Source organism: Sardina pilchardus, chromosome 15 (genome assembly GCF_963854185.1).
Source record: "Sardina pilchardus chromosome 15, fSarPil1.1, whole genome shotgun sequence".
In the NCBI taxonomy this organism is placed as follows: Eukaryota; Metazoa; Chordata; class Actinopteri; order Clupeiformes; family Clupeidae; genus Sardina; species Sardina pilchardus.
The window spans coordinates 20,035,238-20,055,237 of NC_085008.1; the positions used below are offsets into that span (position 1 = coordinate 20,035,238).

At 47.6% G+C, this 20,000-nt stretch overlaps 1 protein-coding gene across 1 annotated transcript in view; it reads left to right on the plus strand.

Annotated features, from left to right (window-relative positions):
* The window catches only part of LOC134102478 (collagen alpha-1(XXIV) chain), a 107,726-nt gene that overhangs the window by 52,083 nt on the left and 35,643 nt on the right, over window positions 1-20,000 (plus strand). The window contains exons 20-28 of the mRNA XM_062556586.1: window positions 959-1,012; window positions 1,316-1,369; window positions 2,863-2,907; window positions 3,565-3,618; window positions 4,566-4,610; window positions 9,304-9,357; window positions 11,801-11,854; window positions 14,438-14,491; window positions 15,664-15,717. Of these exons, the coding sequence (XP_062412570.1) occupies window positions 959-1,012; window positions 1,316-1,369; window positions 2,863-2,907; window positions 3,565-3,618; window positions 4,566-4,610; window positions 9,304-9,357; window positions 11,801-11,854; window positions 14,438-14,491; window positions 15,664-15,717 (468 nt within the window). The remainder of the gene's footprint in view (window positions 1-958; window positions 1,013-1,315; window positions 1,370-2,862; window positions 2,908-3,564; window positions 3,619-4,565; window positions 4,611-9,303; window positions 9,358-11,800; window positions 11,855-14,437; window positions 14,492-15,663; window positions 15,718-20,000) is intronic.

Here is a 20,000-nt window from a genome sequence, read left to right on the forward strand (position 1 = left end):
GCTATAACTCAGCAGATGGGGAATAATGATGCTCCTCAGTCCACCCTCCGCTGAAGGTTAACCCCTCACTCACTCACACAGGTCTCCAGATGTACTGTGGGTCTTCAATGGTCATTAGATTTAAACTGAATTTTGTAGGGTGCTAATTGAAAAGCCTTCAATTGAATATGGTCATCATAGTGATGTACAGCAAAATACATCTTTTTTTATGTGGTCATTATTAAACCATTTCCACTTCTACTTTTGATCCTGTCACTGATAAAACCATAAAACCATCGCAGGTGTAGAATGCACAAGGCTTTGTGACGGCGACAGCAGTAACGGCACCAGTGGTGATTGCGCTGTGGGTGTTGGGTTGGGGGTGCTGCTGCTGGCCATTCACAAGATTGGAGAGAGATTTTGGAAGGAGCTGGCAGGTGCCTCTGACAGACCTGGGCCCACGAGGTCATCAATCACAGCGCATGCATCAGGTTCCCATTACAGTTACCTTCGTCAATGTGTGTGTGTGTGTGAGCGTGCCTCTCCCTTGTCCCTGATTTATATATGTCTCTCTACATGTGCAGTAGAAAGGAAAAGAGTAAAAAAGGAGAAACGGAGTGATCAATAGAAAAGAAATGGTGGCCATGAACTCCACATGCACACAGCCTCATGGGTCTGTTTGGCAGGGGTTACAGAGACACATGTGGGCTTGGTGGCTCCTGACCCTCACTGGAGCTGGCTGGAGGTTCAGGGCATGTGTTAGCACATGGTGAAAGACAGGAGAAAGATGTCAGGGCTAGATGCACGGACTCTCGGTTTTGGTTTCGGAAGGTGATGGATTGCTCTCACTTTGCCTCCATGTGATTACTCAGCAGTAACCCAAGTCCATGAACTAAAAAAAAAAAAAAAAGAAAATAGATTGACGCTTGCTGTTTTTTTCCACCTTTATCTTTGACATCCGTCTTCATCTCCTGGACAGGGCTTTCCTGGAGATATCGGCATGCCAGGCCCCAATGGACCTCCTGGACCTAAGGTATGGCACACACATTCATGCTAACTGTCTTCTTCCCATGTAAAGACAAAAAGGAAAAAAAGAGGAAATAAATCCAACATTACTGAACTTGAGCTGAACTTGGTGCTGTCAGCCATAGATCAGGCATATGTGCATTAGTCTCCGCGTGCTTTACGACAGCCACTCCCACTCTGTCATTGTCCCCCTCGCTCCCTCTCTCTAAATGTGGGGGCAACCACAGAGCGCTAACGTGAACGCTAATCCCTCACCATCTCACCTGATATATGTGTTTGTGTGTGTGTGTGTGTGTGTGTGTGTGTTTAGGGGATGCTTGGATCCAGGGGTCCTCAGGGACCGCCGGGGCCAAAAGGAACAGAGGTATGACATTGTTTCCCCTTCCTCTCTCTCTCTCTCTCTCTCTCTCTCTCTCTCTCTCTCTCTCTCTCTCTCTCTCCATCTCCACCTCCATCTCTACCCTCCCAGAGCTCAGGGGCTTCTGCCCCATAGAATGTGTATGTGCATGTGTGTTTAGCCTTTCCATATGTGTGTGTGGGAGGGGTGTTTGTGTGTGTGTGTGTGTGTGTGGCTGGTGTATATACGTCTGCACTCCACTGAGGGGCATGTTTCACTGCATGAAGTCATTCCTCATTAGCAGCGGCTAGTAAAAACAAAGCCAGGGGGGTGTGTGTGTGCATGTGTGTGTGTGTGCAAATGTCTTTTTTCCAGAAGTGGAAAAAGGAACGGAAGCCTTTGGCAGCGGCGCACACCGCATACACCTTTCCATTGTGCTCGTGTTACATTGGGCCTGGCAGCCGCAGCAGTGGCGCTGAGCCTCGGGTGCCCAGAGAGAGAGAACAGAGAGAGGGGTAGAACTGTGTGTGTGTGTGTGTGTGTGTGTGTGTGTCTGTCTGTGGGGGGGGGGGGGGGGGGGGGTTAGGAGGGCATGGTGGGGTGGTGAGACAGAAGGAGCAGTCGCTGGGAGGCATTCCTGTCTGTCTGTTTGAAGTGTCTGTCTCTTAGGCTCTACTGGCATGGTGGGGCAACAGTGCCAGCCTTTGTGTTTAGATGGCAAAGTCACCATCCCTGTGCAGAAAGCAAGGGGCAGACGGGACAAGTCGTGGCCGACCACAGGCGGGCATCTGCTTGTGAAAATGTCCCGGTTTCTCTGTGGGGCTGGAGAGTCGCTGGAGGAGTGTTGGTGTATAAATTCCCAGCTTTTCTGTTGCCTTTTGCATTTCCTTGTGAGCAGCAGGTTTGCATGACTCTTCACTCCCAAGCCACTGGCGAGCCGTGTGTTTGTGTGTATATGTGTGTGTGTGTGTGTGTGTGTGTGTGTGTGTGTGTGTGTGTGTGTGTGTGTGTGTGTGTGTGTGTAGATGAGGACGTGTTGCTAATCGAACGGCTTGTTTAGCGCTCCTGTGGACTGATGGGCCTGGAAAGTCCCAGCTGTATTTACTAATGCCACAGATGCTCTCCCTCTTCCCCACTCTCTCTCTCTCTCTCTCTCTCTTCCTTTCTTTTTTCTCTTTCATTTTCCATTCTGCCCCCTTTCATGTGTTCCTCACTTCATGTTCGTTCCTCTTTCATCTTTTTTTTCTTTTTCTTCACCTTTGTCTCTCTCGTTTGCCACCCTCCATTCATTTCTTTTATATATGTGTGTATATATATACAGTATAATAGGAATATTTATATATTATGTAAATATGTATGTACTGTATGTTTCATATTCTATCGTTCTTCCTCTGCCCCTGCTCATCCTGTCTTTTCATCTGTGAGGAGGAGTGGGAGCAGTGCCTTCCTGCCTCACGTACAGTACAGTGTAATTGGTATGTTTGCTGAAATGTTTCCACTCTGCTCTGTGTTGCTTGCAGGGTGATGAAGGCCCTTTGGGCCCACCTGGCAAACCTGGGCCCTTAGTAAGTACCTCCAGACCCCCATCTGAAGCTTACACACACACACACACACACAGAGAGAGAGACATACACAGACATACACAGACATACACACACACACACACACACACACACTCACACACACACACACACACACACACACACACACACACACACACACACACACACACACACACACACACACACACACACACACACACACATTTCTCCAAAGAAAGATCTGTCTGCAAGTTAAGCCCGTAGGCCTAAAGAGGAGAGATGTGTTAAAGGTTATATATGTGAAATTGTACTCAGGTGTTGGGGAAGCTTGAGCTTAGGCTAATTGTAATGTCAAATGCAAGCACCTACCACTACCAGGCCTGCGAGGGGATTTTAAAAGCTCATCTGGTGTGCTGAGAGGTGGTGTAAAAGCAAGCTGCAAATCCCCTAATGTGCTCTGTGTTAACGGGCCATTGAAAGCATTTTTGCTTGTGTCTTTACTTACTTTGCCATAGAGCATTGAAGTGTGTGTAAACTGTGTCTCTGTGTGTGTGTGTGTGTGTGTGTGTGTGTGTGTGTGTGTGTGTGTGTGTGTGTGTGTGTGTGTGTGTGTGTGTGTGTGTGTGTGTGTGTGTGTGTGTGTGTGTGTGTGTGTGTGCGTGTGTGTGTGCTGCTCCATAGGGAAGACCTGGGCGGAAAGGCTTCATAGGCGAGCCGGGAGCTGAGGGACCAAAGGTAAAACTCTTCATCCACTTGAAATTACTCTTCTTTGTGTGTGTGTGTGTGTGTGTGTGTGTGTGTGTCTGTGTGGGCCGGAGAGGGGTGCTTAATTCTGGGAACTCATCACACACACACACACACAAGCATGCATGTGGATGTGTATGCATGCAAAGAAAACACACAACCATGGACACACAGAAAACACACACACAAAAACATACATAAAACACATACAGACAGCGCGTGCGCACACACACACACAAACACACACACACACACACAAAGAAAACATGCACATGGACATACACAAAAAAACAAACGCACACATACACGCATGCATGCACAAACACTCACACAAACACACACACACACATACACACACACACGCACACACAGAAAACCCATGGTAAGAGTGCACAGAAATGTGAGCATGTCGGTCCCACATGCGCTTTCTCCCTGGGTAGCCTAGCCGTGTGTCATCCGTATAATAACAGGGCTGGAATCCAGACTTGTTCCCTCACATTCCTTTATTGCCTCTAATTAGCCCCCATACCCACCACACGGCTGGTGCCCTCACTGCTAAGACACGAGGAACGCACTTTATTAGACTCAATTACAGCAACTACGAGTCTTTTAGGTTTTGTTTTCACACTTAGACTGTACTTTAAAGGCCACAAAATAAGGAGATGGAGGGGGAAAAAATGAATTGTTTGCGTTTGACATAAATATGTCAAATGGCTCATTTACAACTCAGCAGGAATTCTTCTTTGGCTGCGATAGGACATAGTAGCAGGTTTGGAAATGAAAATGAACATACTGTCGTTTGCCGTGAAGTTTTTATTGTTTGTTTGCTTGTTTGTTTGTTGAAATTATATACCATGTTTACAGCGGAGTGTGGCAGTGATTTTCACACGTCTGACACAAAGCCTATGTTTTTCTTGTTTATGGTGTTTTGATTACAGGGCGAGATTGGGGACCCTGGAAACATCGGAAAAACTGGACCTCCAGTAAGTCTACTCTTGGCTTTCCTTTTTTTCAGAGTCTTACTGGAGGGATGGAACTCCCATCCTGTTTTTTTTATGTCGCAAGATAGTTTTGGTTTTCATTAGCTACTTTCGTAGGATTGTGTGGGCGTGTGTGTGTATATCTGTCTGTGTGTGTGTCTATTTGTCTGTCTGTGTGTGCCAGTGTCTACTTGTGTGCATATCTGTGTTTTCATGCATGTGTGACTGTGTGTGTATGTGTGTGTGTGTGTGTGTGTGTGTGTGTGTGTGTTTGTGGTCTGGCATCAGGCTTGGGGAAAGCATACAACCAGATGACTTAATATCAGTCTCGCTTGATGTCTTGACTGGGCTCTTGACCCAGTTTCAGTCGGACAAGTATTTGGATGAGTGCTCCCCTGTCATTAGTCATGAAGCAACTGTTAAACAACTCGAGAGTCAGCATCTACAGAGAGAGAGTGTGTGTGAGAGAGAGAGAGAGAGAGAGAGAGAGAGAGTGTGAGAGAGGGAAAGAGAAAGAGTGAGAGAAAGAGAGAGAGCCTTAGACGGGGGAGTAAGCTTGGTTGTTTTTGTTTACTTGCATGTTCCCATGGTGTTTGTAATAAAAAAAAAGAAAGCAAGATGGTTTGCTTTTCTTGCCTTTGGGAGTAGTAGTGTTTTGCCATCAAGTTAGCACATCAGGGTTCTCCCGGAAGTACGGCTGCAAGCTCTTGTCGAAACTCTAGATGAAGTAGAAAAATTGCAGGATGTGTAGACATCCTTTGTTGTTGTATGTAATATAATGCGAGAGTGTGCTGGTCTGCACTTTGCAACAACCTTTTATTCAGCACATTTAGCTCGCTGTCCGGTGCGTTAATTGAGACTTGATACAAACGATTGAAAAAGACCACGAATGTGATGTTACCAACCTTTCCGTTATTTCCTTCTCCGGGCCTCTATCATAATATTTGCATACTGCAGATCAACAGGATTCAGTCAGCTTGGCCTCGTGTGACTGTGGCCCATACAAGCACACACATGTGAAGAATTAAGCTGTTACCACAGCCTGTTGGGCACTTTGAAGCAGCGCAGGGATTGCAGACCCTTTGGTTTCGCAGGAAGAGCAGAGTGGCATCTGGACCATATGGGGAGCTTTAATGAACGCCATTACGTCACTTTCCAAATAAATAGAGAGAGGACTGTCTGAAAGATGCTGTCAGTGTTCCTTAGGTTAGCTACGGGTCACCTCAGAGGGCTCCCCCCGGGTCCTGCAGGATGTGTTGCTGTCAACAGGTCACTTTTCAGAAAGCCCCTTTTCCGAGTGGTGCCCCAAAAAAAGGCCCCTTTTGATCTCTTGCTTTTATTGGCTGTTGTCTTTGTTCCCTATCAGTGATGTGACCCGGTGAAAATGGTCACGGACCGCTTTATGTCGGGTGACCCCCAGGGTGGCCGTGTTGGAAAAGAAACTCTGCGGGGATTTGTGGTCTCGTTGTGTCCAGGGCATCTCAGCCAACCCAAGCGACCAGATGTGTGTGTGTGTGTGTACTGTATGTGTGTGTGCAGTTGCGTGCAGTCAGACTCAGTTAAGTGCGGCCTGGCACCAAAACGACCCTCTCTACTGTATCTCCCTGGACAGAGCTGTTAACTTTTTACAACATGTGAGATTCAGTACCCACTCTGCCCAAAGCCCGGTCCATTTTACAGGCCTCGTGTCATGTGGGAGATCCTCAGAGCTGCAGCTTACTCAGCAGTCTCCAACAGATGACTCACACTGGCGCAGGATGGACACATCAGAGAGATGAAAGAATACACACACACACACACACACACACGCAGATACACACACACACACACACACACACACACACACACACACACACACACAGAGAGACACACACTTTTAAGTACCTGTAATTGTCAGCTCTGTGTCTCGGGCTCTCCCGGCAGCCTTGATGTCTGAAGGCGGCTGAGATCCGCTCGTTTGGCGGCGAACACTTAAGACGTCTCGTGAAGAGGCCTCACGAACAAACCCTGTCGGATGAGTTTCCCGAATACGTCCGGGATACTTGATACCGCCTGTCTCACTTGGTGTTCTAATTAAGGGATTTTCTCTGCGTGTGGAGGGCTTTTGTGTGTGTGTGTGTGTGTGCGGCGGCAGACAGCGTTGGCCCACCGGCAGTTGGGGTAACAACGAGGCCGTGTGTAAAGGTGTGTGCCAGTGTGTTCCTTTGAAATAGACATGACTGAGTGTGCGCTTACAAGAGTGTGCTTTCCGTATCCCCTACAGGGCACCAACTTGTGTGTTCATATGAATTAAAGACACAGTACGGCGTAACAACAACATTTTAATGACTGGTTGGCAATGAGAGAGGTTTTGAAATTAGATGTCTAAAAGCAAAACATTTAAAGTTGAAATTAGCATAAACATGACATGTGCTGAGTGATTCTGAAGGACATTTTTAATTTGTAATGAGAGCACTGATTGTTCGCTCTGCGTCTTTGGCATGGGTTGAAGCATAGCAGTGGTAATTTGTCAGTGACCACTGTGGTTTTTGGTTTAGCTGAGTATTTGGCTCTTTTGTCATCATGTTCTCTATATAATATAGAGGGGGATTACATCACACTGTGCGTGTCACACTGAGACTCTGCCCATCACACTTCTCCACATGTTGCCGTCGGAGTTTGCAAGTGGTCGCAGTCACCATCCGCTTTTCCAGGAAAGGCTTCGGGGGGACTTTCAGACACAGCGCCTCGACCACCCCCCCCACCCCCCCCCCCCCCACCCCTTTCCACAGCCACAATTAATACTCTCCAGAAGTGTTGTCTAGAAGGGAACCGTTTGTCCATCGCCGAGTCTGAGAGCCTGCTTGTGGTATTTTCTATTTTTAAACCCGACGCAGATGTGCTCTCTGTCAAGCAGACGAAGAAAGCCTTCGGAGAAAGGAGGAGGGGGGGTGCTGCGACCATGGGGGTATGTAGACTAACTGCAGGGTGGACAATTCGTAATTGCAAATGGCAGTGTGGATGACAGCGATGTCCAGCGATGCGCTTGTGCTGGAAGGGGAACATGACACTCAAACTGTCCCCCTGCGCAGAGCCGTGCTTCCTCACCATAGGGGCTCGTTCGTCTGCAGCTCCGGGGGGGAGCCGTGCGGGTGGTGCGGGTGGTGCTGGCGGCGGCGAGCCGTTCGCCCGGGTGTATGTGTTTACCAGTCCGTCTTTCCCAGCATGCACAGGGGGGGTTTCACAAAAACACTCCGTCGCGGCCACAGCTCCGCTCTGCGGTGTCTGGCGCACTGACAAAGCCACAGCGTTTTTTCCAGACGTCTGATCTGGAAGCAATTACTCCCTTTAGATTTACCCCTCGTGTTTACATTATCCGCTGTTTTCTTCCTTATCTTGCACGGTTGAGGGTCGGGGAACCGTTGGGTTTTGCTCGAATGGTCAAATGCCAGTGTGTTTGGGTCAGAGTGGTGGAGCGGGGAGTAAGTACGTACCGGGATGTTCCGCAGAATGTAGGTTAAACATGTAATGTTGTAATGTAAAGCTCTGCGCCTCAACAATGAGTTCTTTCTTACAGCAGTTTTCCGATATGATGTCAAAATTGGCCTGGGGATTTATTGCTGACGAATATGGATCGGTTTCTATATCCCCAGGTTACATACAGTATACGCTCTGTCAGGTTTTACAAGGCCAGAGTTTTGAGAAAGTACAAAGCTTTCTTTTGCAGTAAATTAATGAGTTCAATATTTCTTTTTTTTTTCTTTTAAAAGAAATAGTTGAACAAGCCAATGGTGAATGTGGAATAGTTGAACAAGCCAAACCTAAATGAAAATGTCAGGTGAACGTGGTGTGAAATTTTAATCTCAAGAGAGAGAGAGACAGAGAGTTAGAGAGAGTGAGGGAGAGAGAAAGAGAGAGAAAGAGAGAGAAGAAAACTTTAAGAAGGGCACGGGGGGCAGTTCATTTGAAGTCCACAGAGGAGAAAGACAAGGCAAAGACTGCAGGAAATTAATCTGAGACAGACCGCATGAGACCTGGATGTTCAAGGAGGAATCACTCCTCTTTACACACATTCACCGTTTAGAACCTCATAACAGCCTTGTTTGTGAAAAAGCGCTGAGATAGTCTGGAAGCCACGGATGCCTTTTGTGAAAATCTGTGTGAGTCTGGCCCGCCAGGCAACCGCAGCGAAACGTCCAGAGGTGTCCGCCATTCGTCTCTTTGAGCCGACGTGGGCCTGTCCCAGGTGTTACTAATATTAACGTGTGAATGGACCGTAGCCCATGTGGGCAGAGTTAGCCGTGTGTCAACATTGCTTCTGGGGATGGACGACTGGACGATCGGTCAACGCCTCTCACCCGCCACCCGCCACCTGGCCTGGGGGCATTTTGACGCAGTTGGAATGACTGGATTGTCTCGTTGCTTTTGTTTTTTTTAGTCGGGGGACTTTAACAGCATATACTGTAGCTACATGTCTAGTACTTTATTTAGGATGCGTACGGATAGGCTGTCTTCATAACTCATACGCTCATTACATTGTAATCTATGGCCTCCATGCATTCCTTTGTGTCAGCTAAGGGTTGGAAGCAGTACAAGAACACACTTTTTTTTTTTTTTTTTCAAAGTCTTGATGATGCATTATGGGTCGTGTCCACTCGTTTCTTCTCATTACTCCTCTCCTCTCTCTTCTCTTCCCCTCCTGTCTCTTCTTGTGCAGGGCCCAGTCGGCCTAATTGGAGCGGAAGGGGTGATCGGAGTCCCTGGTGAAAAGGTAGAGTGGCTTTTCCTCTGCTATTATCCTGTCAAAGAAGATCACCCAGGGGCAAACATCTCTTCTACATTCTCTCACACACACACACTCACACACTGACAGACAGACACACACACACACACTCATATGTACGTTAAAACATATTCGAACAAGCACGTACACCCTATGTAATTATCTCCTGTTAAACAACTTGTAGCTCACAGAGAGGGGGGCAGAGAGAGAGAGGGAGAGAGATCAAGAGAGAGACATAGAGAGATGGAAAGAAAGGAAGGGGGGAAAGAAGAACAGACAGATGAGTAGAATACAATGTATATGAAATCTTCATCCAATCTAATACAAGAATGATTTTAAATACAGTCATCAAAGAGTGGTGGGAAAAGCCAAGTAGGGAGAGTATAAACGTGGGTGAGACTTTGTGATACGTGAGCTGAAATTCACATGCACAGTAGAGAGAAGAGAGAAGAGGTCTAAAACTAGCCTGGCTATCACCAGACTGAGCTTAATCTTTTAAGACTGAACATTAGTCTGGGGAGTCTGCTCTGTATTTCTACTGCACAAGAGGCGTGATCAGCGGGTATAGTTCCAATGACTCCAACCAATCAAACCAATGATCCGGGTGCACCAGGAAGATAAGTCAGTTTATGATTGGTCCCCGCAGATTTGAAACGGAAGAAGGATAGACAAATGCAGAGGTTTCCAGCCTGAGCTGCAGGGGTTTAGCCAGTCTAGTCTAGAGCTAAACGTGGGATTGAATCAGACATGTCCAGTACAAGAGACATCGTCGTGGGGGACAACAGAAGCAGTAGCCAGGAAAAGAGTCGGGCACAGCAGGAGAGATGCCACACACTTCAGCACAGCGTGCCACTCTCGTATCCATGACATCACTCGCCGTCTGCCCCCCCGAGTCCCGCCACAGCGTGGGCCTGGCAGGGAGCTCGGCACGTCCGTTTGCCACCGCCGTGGCGGAGGATTGGAAAAACGTTGGCTGGTTTCAATCACGCTGGCAACGCGATGGCCGCGGAGCGATGGAGCGGGGCCCCAAATCGGATCAGGCCGAACAACAGACAGATTATGAGAGTCATTAAACTCAACAGAGCCTCAGTCATGTTTTATTGAAAACAGTGTGAAAGTAATCTATGAAAATATTGTGTGCAGACTGCGCATCCCAGTTGCCAGATCCCATTGAGCGTGCAGAGCCTCAACTACTAACGATTGGCTCCCTCTGGGAAAGTGCGCCTGCAGGCTTCGTGGGCTGAGGTCCATGTTCGAAACGACTTGGAAAAATAGGTGGCAGGAGTGCTCCTCTATCATTGTTGTATTGTTGCACTGCAATTAAAACATGCCTTAGTTTATTTTTTCCGAGTGTTTTTTTTGTATCGTGTTATTTTGAGTACCAGCTGAAGCCTGCAGACTGTTTGACCAGTAGTGGTTTATGAAATAGCCAAAGCAAATGCCTATCAGGGCTCACTGTTCATTGTTTTGCCGTTGTGGTTTGGTCCAAATTCATCATGCTCCCCTGAGTCAAGAGGAACGTAGTCAAACCACAGACAGATTCAGTGTTATCTCCTCTCAGATAGTATATGGTAGTCGTGCTCGACTTGTAATGTTCGGAAGATGACAGCGGAGGGCGCAAGTCTCAATGCTAGTTGTGCTCTAGGGCTTCTGAAAGGGTCGCTAGCTAACAACTGTGCCCGTGCCTTCGCCCTGACCTCGCGTCTACCCGCCGTCTCCTCGAGACCCACAGCACAGCACCGCACCTATAGCTGCTCCCGATCCTATCTGGTTCACCTGTCATCGCCCACCTCACAGTGACAGGCCATGAATTCCTTTCAGGTTATATATGAAGCCTATTGATTTTAATCCAATTATGCACCACGGGTACGAACTGCTGTTTCCAATACAGAGACCTTCGTAACCCCCTCCCTCCCCCCTTCACAGGCACACACACACACACACACACACACACACACACAGCCATGCACCCTGCACACGTGCTGTGAGTGTGGGGATGTACCTGCCTGACAGAAGCACGGGGAGAGAAGATTAAGATAACAGTATGTTGGGCGAGTTCACCGAATGGGAGACACGTCCATCTTCTGAAGAGCGCTCGCTCGCTCGGATGGGGAGTTTTATAGGTAGCGTCGTGTCTCGCATGCCTTTGCTGCTGGGTCATGACATGTGCGGTGACATCCTCTGGGGGGGGGGGGGGTGCTTTGGAGCGCCATCTTGCCATGACATCCTCCTCCTCCTCCTCCTCCTCCTCCTCTTCTTCCAGTATTTGTGTCTGTGTGTGCACTCTTAAAAAGGAGTTTATGTGCCGTGCTGAAACTGAATGTTAAAGGTTGGCTGCCTCTGTGTGCGTGCGTGTGTGTGTGTGTGTGCGTGTGTGTGTATGTGTGTGTGTCTGTGTGCGTGTGTGTGTGTATTCTTTCCTTCTTTCCAGGGTGACCGTGGTCCAGCAGGTCCTTTGGGTCCACCTGGAGAGAAAGGCTCTGTGGTAAGTGCCCCTGCTTAACACGTAGCCCACAAACGTTCATATCCATACACGTCCATACACTAAAGTGGAATCTCCCCGACCTAGCCGGTCCTTATACATGCGCACACACACACACACACACACACACACACACACACACACACACTTATACACACCCCCGCAATAAGAGCTGTAAAGCTCAAATCAGGCGTGACTTGTGTACAGTAAGAATTACACGGATGGATGGTGTGACCATGGCAAGTTAAGACATGCTGTATTATAGCTTACAGTGACATAATAAGACATGCATGCAGCGTAATGCCAAGCTTCTGACTTCTCAAATCATAGAGTAATAAATAAAAAGGTCTTTATAACCTTCTTCTGCATACAATTTGAAGAAGTACTGTAGGAAGTTATTTACTATCCCTTGCACTGTTTGACTGTTTGCAAATGACTGTTTGCAAATGAGGCCGCACTTTTAAATTTATAGCACTTCTCATTTATTTTTATGCTAATCTTTTTATTTCAGTGTTTCTGACCTCAACTCATTCTCTTTTTCTTCTTTCTCCCTCTCTGTGTCTTTCACTCTTTCACACACAAACACACACACGCACGCAAACACACACATACACACACACACACACACACACACACACACACATGCATTTCTCTCACACTCTCTTTCTGTCTCTCTCTCTTGCTCATTTGCTCTCTCTCTGCCTCTTTCTCACACTCTCCCACACATGGTCTCTTTCTTTCTCTCTCTTTCCCTCTCTCTCTCTCTCTCTCTCTCTCTCTCTCTCTCTCTCTCTCATAACTGGTCATCAGTCAGCGCCCTTGTTTTCTGGTCCTCTGCCCTCCCATAATTGCTCCCATGTTACAGTGTGTGTTCTCTGCCCCATTACTCTTGAGGACAGCTTTGTGGCTTTGGTCTGCTGCCCTGTCCACACTGGTCCCAGAACTCTCTCTCTCTCTCTCTCTCTCTCTCTGTCTCTCTATCTCTCCATTCCACTCCGCTTCACTCACACACTCACACTCACACTCATGTTTATGGTCCTCATGCCCGGTCATCCCCCTAGGGAGCACTGAGAACATTGCCCACCCCCTGGCAGCCATGAACCCAGACCTGGGTGACTGCACATTGCCACATACAGTATTGCGCTTCCCCACACACACACACACACACACACACACACACACACACACACACACACACACACTACGACCCACACACACACACTATGACCCACACACACCCACACACATACACCCCCACACACAAACACACACACACACACACACACACACACACACACACACACACACACACACACACACACACACACACCATCCCTTCCATTACATCTGTGGCTTCTCTTGAATTTCCACCCCTGCCCCTGGCTCAGCCTGGGAGGCCTGTGGGGTGCATGTGGCCGCATCCTCTGTGCGGTTGCCCAGCTCGGCTTCCTGGCTGCCAGGTGGTGCAATGACGTCCAGGCAGCCTGGTTAGAGCTGGCTACTCCGTGGAGGAGGTGGGGGGGGGGCCCTGCTCCTGCAGAGGGAAAGCCCTGGCTAGTCCCCTGGAAGAGGCTGTGACTGCGTTTACATGCAATTTAGTATTCTGGTTATGAGGCTTATCCCTGATCATGGTGTTTACATGAACACAAAGAAACCTGGTTATTGATATCCCTGTTTACATGACGAATGACAGTATTCCGGTTACCAACAATAAAGTTCTATTAGCACTCCATATCCCGGTTACCAGAGAAGCTGTGGTAGGGCTTTGGGTCACACTAGTGGCACAGAGACAGTCTGCCCTGTATTGGATTCATATTGAAGTCCTTAATTCATTTAGTCTGTAATCTATTAGGTATGGACCCACCTCTGCCAATGTTGATTTAGCTGTAACACAGTATTGATTTATGAGATAAGTACATGAATGTATTGTAGTGTTTATATTGTATTGGCCAAGAAAAGTATGCTTCAGAGAACATAATGCCCAGTGATTCGAGTTAATCTTGAGATTGATCGTGTGATATCGTGAGGTTGAGATGGAGATTGAGATGTTTTAATAAATCCACTAAGACCCGTGTAATGTCCAGTTTACTTGCTGTCCACTTTGGACACATGTTGCATGCTTTCCTTCCTCCTGAAGCTTTTCATCACTCAAGTCTCGGTAGCGTTTTAGCAGCTTTTGTGCCGGCTCTTGTTTAGTCATGTTTGCAGAGAGAGTTGAAGGCCAGCGCACAGCCAAGGACTCTGTCAGCCGGCTCTGTTTGACATTCAGCACTGCACGTTCACTTCTGCAGACAGAAGGACATTTTCCCTGCGCTGTTTGCTTGCAAATGTCACAATGGCTGCAGATAGTCTAGTCTATATACTTCACACGTGGGATTTAGATTGACTGTTGAGTCTTGAAGGTCCAAGTGGGGACTTTTTTAAGTGATGGGGCATAAGTTCACAAGTCCAGCTGCTTTGCATACTGAGGTGTGATGCATTACTCCCTGTTGGTGCCCTTGAATGCCTGTGTCTCAATATGACTTATATGCACCTTCCCCCAGCCATCTAACCTTGTCACCTGCCTGTGTTTTATTTGTGTTCTAGGGGTATCCTGGCTTACCGGGAGGTCCAGGTGATTTTGGTCCGATAGGCCCGCTGGTAAGTCTTCAGAGTGCAGTTAGACAGTTAGGAGACACTCCATTAGAGCTTCAACAGCCCCCTATACACCCAATAACTCAGACAGATACATGTTGCTGAACATGGAGAGTATGGCTATGTGTGGCTACACACACACATACGCACACACAGACACATTCACACACACACACACACACACACACTCAGACAGACAAGCGTACGCACGCACACACACACACACATGTACACACACACACACACACACACATGCTCAGATAGACAAGCATACACACATACACTCACAGGCACGGTGGAGAAGTGTAGAGAATCTGACAAATGAAACTCTGGGAAGTGTCTGCATTCCTTGCTGATGTTTGCCGTGGAGTTTCCTGTTGTTGTGTCTCTGCTCTGGGGATATGTGGCGGAGGTATCTGGCTGGCCTGGTCCCTCGCTCCCATCACTTCTCTACCGTGACATTAATGATTTTTTCAGCCTCTTTCTTTCTATCTGTCCATCTCTTTCTCTCTTTCTTTCTCACTCAGTCCATCTCTTTCTCTCTTTCTTTCTCACTCAGTCCATCTCTTTCTCTCTTTCTTTCTCACTCTCAGTCCATCTCTTTCTCTCGTTCATGTTCTCTCATCTGTCTCTACTTTTCCTTTCAAATAGTTGTAAACATGCTGACATTTCATTGTGTACTGCAGTCTCTGTTCTTTTCTCTTATTAATTTTTTTGTACATCATTTGTTGAAATCCGCAGCATTTTCCATGATTAGTCGATCTGTGCCGTTTTTCTTTTTGGTCGCTGTAAACAATTGTCGAAATTCTTTTTTTGTTTTGTTTTGTTTTGTTTTTGTTTTTCTTGGGTAGCCCCACTCTTCCATTTCCATGTGGTCGTGGCTCCTGTAAACATTTAAATGGATACTGGAAGCCTCCTTATAAATGATCAACACTCCTGAGGCAGGAGGCGGCCGAATGTAAACACAACGAGTGTGCAACGTTCTGCTGGCTGGCGCGCCGCTATTCTCTGTGCTCGCCTGCCGCACTCATTGGCCGTGACAATCACGCACCGTCGGTTACGGCTCCTTGGCTTTGAGAACCCTTCTCTATTAGGTTAGATGTTCCGCATTCGAGAGCTCGTTTGATGTAATGAACCCACTCCCCCCTTTTCCCCCCATCTTCTCTCTCCCATTTCAGGGTCCACCAGGTCCGAGAGGAACGGCGGGTATTCGAGGACCAAAGGGCAGAAGGGTAAGAGAGCACCCCCTTAACCCCCGTCTTTAACCCCGTCCTATAGGGCAATCTGTCTCAGCCTCTTGTGTCAGTAAGTGGTGTGAGTGTTGATGGACAGTAGAGTGCTGGCTCTCAGGGTTCAGGTGATGTTTGGGGAGGGGATGGGGGGGGTGTTAAAGAGCAGTTATCCTCACACAGCTGTGTTCTGCTTTAAATTAACACAACCCATTCAAAGGTCAGTGCAGAGGACCTGTTAAGTGTTGGGGATTTTATGTTTTAGAATCAATGTCACTCATTTTTTGTATTGGTGGTCAATCCATTTAGGGTTTTATGGCTGCGTTGGTGGGATGACCCAAATTGGGAGCATCCACTGAGAAGGGTATGAAAGTGAGACACCTGGTGGTAGGATAGTATATTGCATGCAGAGTGTGCAGTGTGCAAGGCCTGGGAATGAGGCCACATTTACTCTTGTCATTTCATGCGTCTTATGTTCAGATAATATCCAGATGTGACTTAACCACATTCGATTTGTGCCTCACATTTACATATTTAAACATCGCTTTTTACGTTTTCCACCCAGTCTCCTCAAGTCTGCTGAACTGAGTATGAGGAAATGGTGTATAAGTGTTTACATGTATAAGTGTATCTTATATAAATATCACTATTAGTTGTTGTCACAGTTATTATACTGATGTTTGACATTGTAGAGACATATCCAATGGAGTATCTGCTGATGCTGAGCTATTTGCGTCTTTGAATGTGTATATTTTTATGTGTGCTGTTTTTATGTGTCTGTGAGTGAGAGAGAGAGAGAGTGAGAGAGCGAGCGGGAAGTACTGTTAACACCTAGCAAGGGCCCCAAATGGACATATTTATCCGCTGGCATTTCTCCGCTGGAAGTGGTCTCTGGCAGCAAACTGTGGAGCGGGCAGGGAGCGGGCAGGGAGCGGGCATTACCGATTCATTTAGCTCTCCGCTGGGCAGCGGCACCAGGAGTGACAGGGCTCTCCTGAATGTGCTCTACTGTCCAGGGACCTGTAAAAAGAGCCTCGGCGACTCTGCCCACTGCCAGCTCTGCCCTCATCACCATGGTGTTTCACACTTGAGTACCAGGCTGCTCGGCAGGCAGCCCCTCTCTCAGCTGTGCCAACACCAACGCCCGCGTCTGTGGAAGGCCAGGGAGAGAGAGAGAGAGAGAGCCTTCTCAGCCGTGCCAGCACCAAGGCCCACGACTATGGAGGGCCAGAGAGAGAGAGAGAGAGAGAGAGAGAGAGAGAGAGAGAAGCAAGAGCGGATTGTTAACATGAAATGTAGAGTGTGCCTAGACACTCTACACCTGGCTCTCTTACTCTCAGTCTCCATCTTCTCTTCCTCTGTATCCTCCTCTTTCAGCACTCCTCTATTCAACTCCTTTATCCATCTGTCCCCCTCACTCTCCCTCTCTCTCCAAACATCCTCAGAGAGAAGGTTTTGAGAGAGAGAAAGTGTTGAGAGTACAAAGCTGCATTCTGACATTCACAGAATCCTGTTAGAGCCAATGTGTTGTTGGGCACCGACTAAGCTCCGTGCAAACAGTGCAAGTTGTGGCGGCAAAGCGCTGAACTCGCCAGGGCAGCTGTAGTGTTAACGGTGTTCAAAAGGAACAAGAACATTTTACAGTTATTAGGGAAAGATGTTTGTTTTGGTATAAAGGCATTCTGTGCCTTTGTGTGTTTTTTAATATGGCCATTGGAAGTCTCATTAGGTAGCTCGCACATCTCGTAACAAGCCTTTCGTAAATATCTCGCTCACCTCACAAACACACACGCATACTCTCTCCCACACACACAGGCACACACACACACACACACACACACACACACACACACATGCTTATGCTACCCTGGAAGGTTTTTCCCTCATCACACAGACACATGGCAGTACTTACGAGCACACACACACACACACACACACACACACGCACGCAGAAGGCCATATTTATGTTGTTTACACTAATCCTCAGCATATACATTAGAGCTGTGTGGCTTCATTTCCTGGTTGCCTTTAAATGCTACCCTGACGCGGCGCCAAGAATAACCAGCTTGAGACAATGGGCTCTGGAGTTCCACAGGTAATTAAGACTCACACTGTGTGTGATGAGCGACGGCCCATTGCAAGGGAACGTTTGAGAGTTTGAAGGAAGCCAAATACGGAGCGCTAATTGCGGTTCTCATGACAAGTTGCTTTTGGTATGCTGTTGTCATTCACAAACACGTGTGTGTGTGTGTGTGTGTGTCTGTCTGTGTGTGTATGTGTGAGCGTATGTGTGCGTGCAAGAGTGAGTGCGTGTGTGCGTGCGTGTGTGCGTGCGTGCAGTGTGGGATGGTTTGACGCAAAAATGATGAGAAGTGAGACTAAGCCATTTGTGGCTCATTTGTGCAGATAATCACTTTTAACCAGTGTTACCCTTTCCAATTATTTCTGATTCAAAACAATGACAAATGATATGTGGCTTTCAGCTGGTTCCACCACAGTATATCTGTCACCACACTTAAGTGTTGCCTTGGGACACTGTGCTGTTATTATACTTCATGTAACAAAATGTGACCCAGTATTTTCTGTTTTGACACGCAATATTTTTTCAAATTTGTTTTATGCAATACTAGTGGAATGTGTGTGTGGGTGTTAGGGTGGGTGAACTGATGGCACAGCCCTTGATAATGATGTTAATGATTTAACAGGAGCAACAAAGCTCGGTGCTAAACTCGTGCCAGACTCAGGTCCAGTCATGACTGTATCTGTGCGAAGTCATTAAGCCTCATCATTCCCCCATTTGGATACTTATCAACCTGTGCAGTCCAGAGGGCAAAAATAACCAGCCTGGCGCATTCCCAGGATGTGCACCTTTATCTGCAGGACACCGCCATAAACAGGCCGATTTACGCTCGAGCCGTAAACCACTGGCCTCTCAACACAGTCCACATCAGTCGGGTCGTGATCATAAAAAGTCACCTGTCGAGTCCGTGCAGTCAATCTGACGAAGAGAGGTGTCCTGATAACCTGTGTGTGCGCTTCGTAAAACAGCCAGATGTGTTGGCCACTTTATGGACTCCGGTCGTAATGATGGAGAGTGCCAGACACCTTGAGGATTCACAGCAGCAGGCCAGAAAAAGGTGTACATAAGCCTGGCCTTGTGACGCCTGGTAGGCTGGAATAACAGGACGGCCTCAATGCCGGTGCTAGTGTGTCAGACGTTAGCCCCTGAAGCTGATGGGGATGTGTTATGTAAATGTTTTTACTCTCTCCATACTGTAGCCTGTTTAAATAAAGAGAGAGGGAAGGTCTCGCACGTATAGGGCCCCCGAGCTGAATTTCGGTCCGCAGAATGGAAAAGCGGATCTTTTTCCACTCGTCGAAAATTAAAAATCCTGGCTGGCTCGCCCGCCTGCTCGTTAGGGCCGCTGAATGAGGCTTTCATGCTCGTAATCCAGGAGAATATGTGGATTTGTTGTGCAAAGATGGTTATTTTGAAAAGGAACTGCGCTTGGCCGGGCTGTGATTTATCTGCGCTGAGCTGCCGCTCGTTTTGTTTGGCCTTAAAAACAGTAGCTCGGCTCACGTTTGCTTTGGCCCTTGCGGCTGGTGGCTACCTGCCTGCCTGCCTGCTGGCTACGCTATCTCTCCGCATCAGAAATAGAGCTCTGTGATGAAGAGAGCTCATGCAGCACAGACTGAATAAGTGATATTTTTTACAGTATTTGAATGAGTTGAAGGAGTGTGTGAATGAGTAAATGAATGAACGAATATGTTTAGAGTACTTTGTAGTGTGTGTGTTTGAGAGAGAGAGAGAGAGAGAGAGAGAGAGAGAGAGGGGATGGGAGAAAGCACAAGACTGTGCATTATGAAAGTAACAGGAGGGTGTAGAAGAAACTGAGGGAAGCATGAATTGAAAGTAAATGACAGAGAAAGAGAACCCATGAAGGAGGCCGTGGGGCCTTTCACTGGGAGTGACCTACAGAGAGAGGAAAGTGAGGGATGAGAGAGAGAGAGAGAGGGAAAGATTGCCGCAAAAGGGAAACAGATAGACAGAAAGAGGAGCTTGTAAAGAGGGAGAGAGATACAGTACGTGACACACTAGATGCCAGACTAAACACAGGAGAGCACTTCAAAGGCCAGCTGCCTGCTGAAATGCCTATCTGTGCTGCTATCAGTGTGTGTGTGTTTTGGGGAGGGGGGCTAATGGAATTTTTATGATGTACAGGACTCAGGTAAGCTTCACCTGAGGGTTTGGATATTTCCTTAAGGATGTGTGTGTGTGTGTG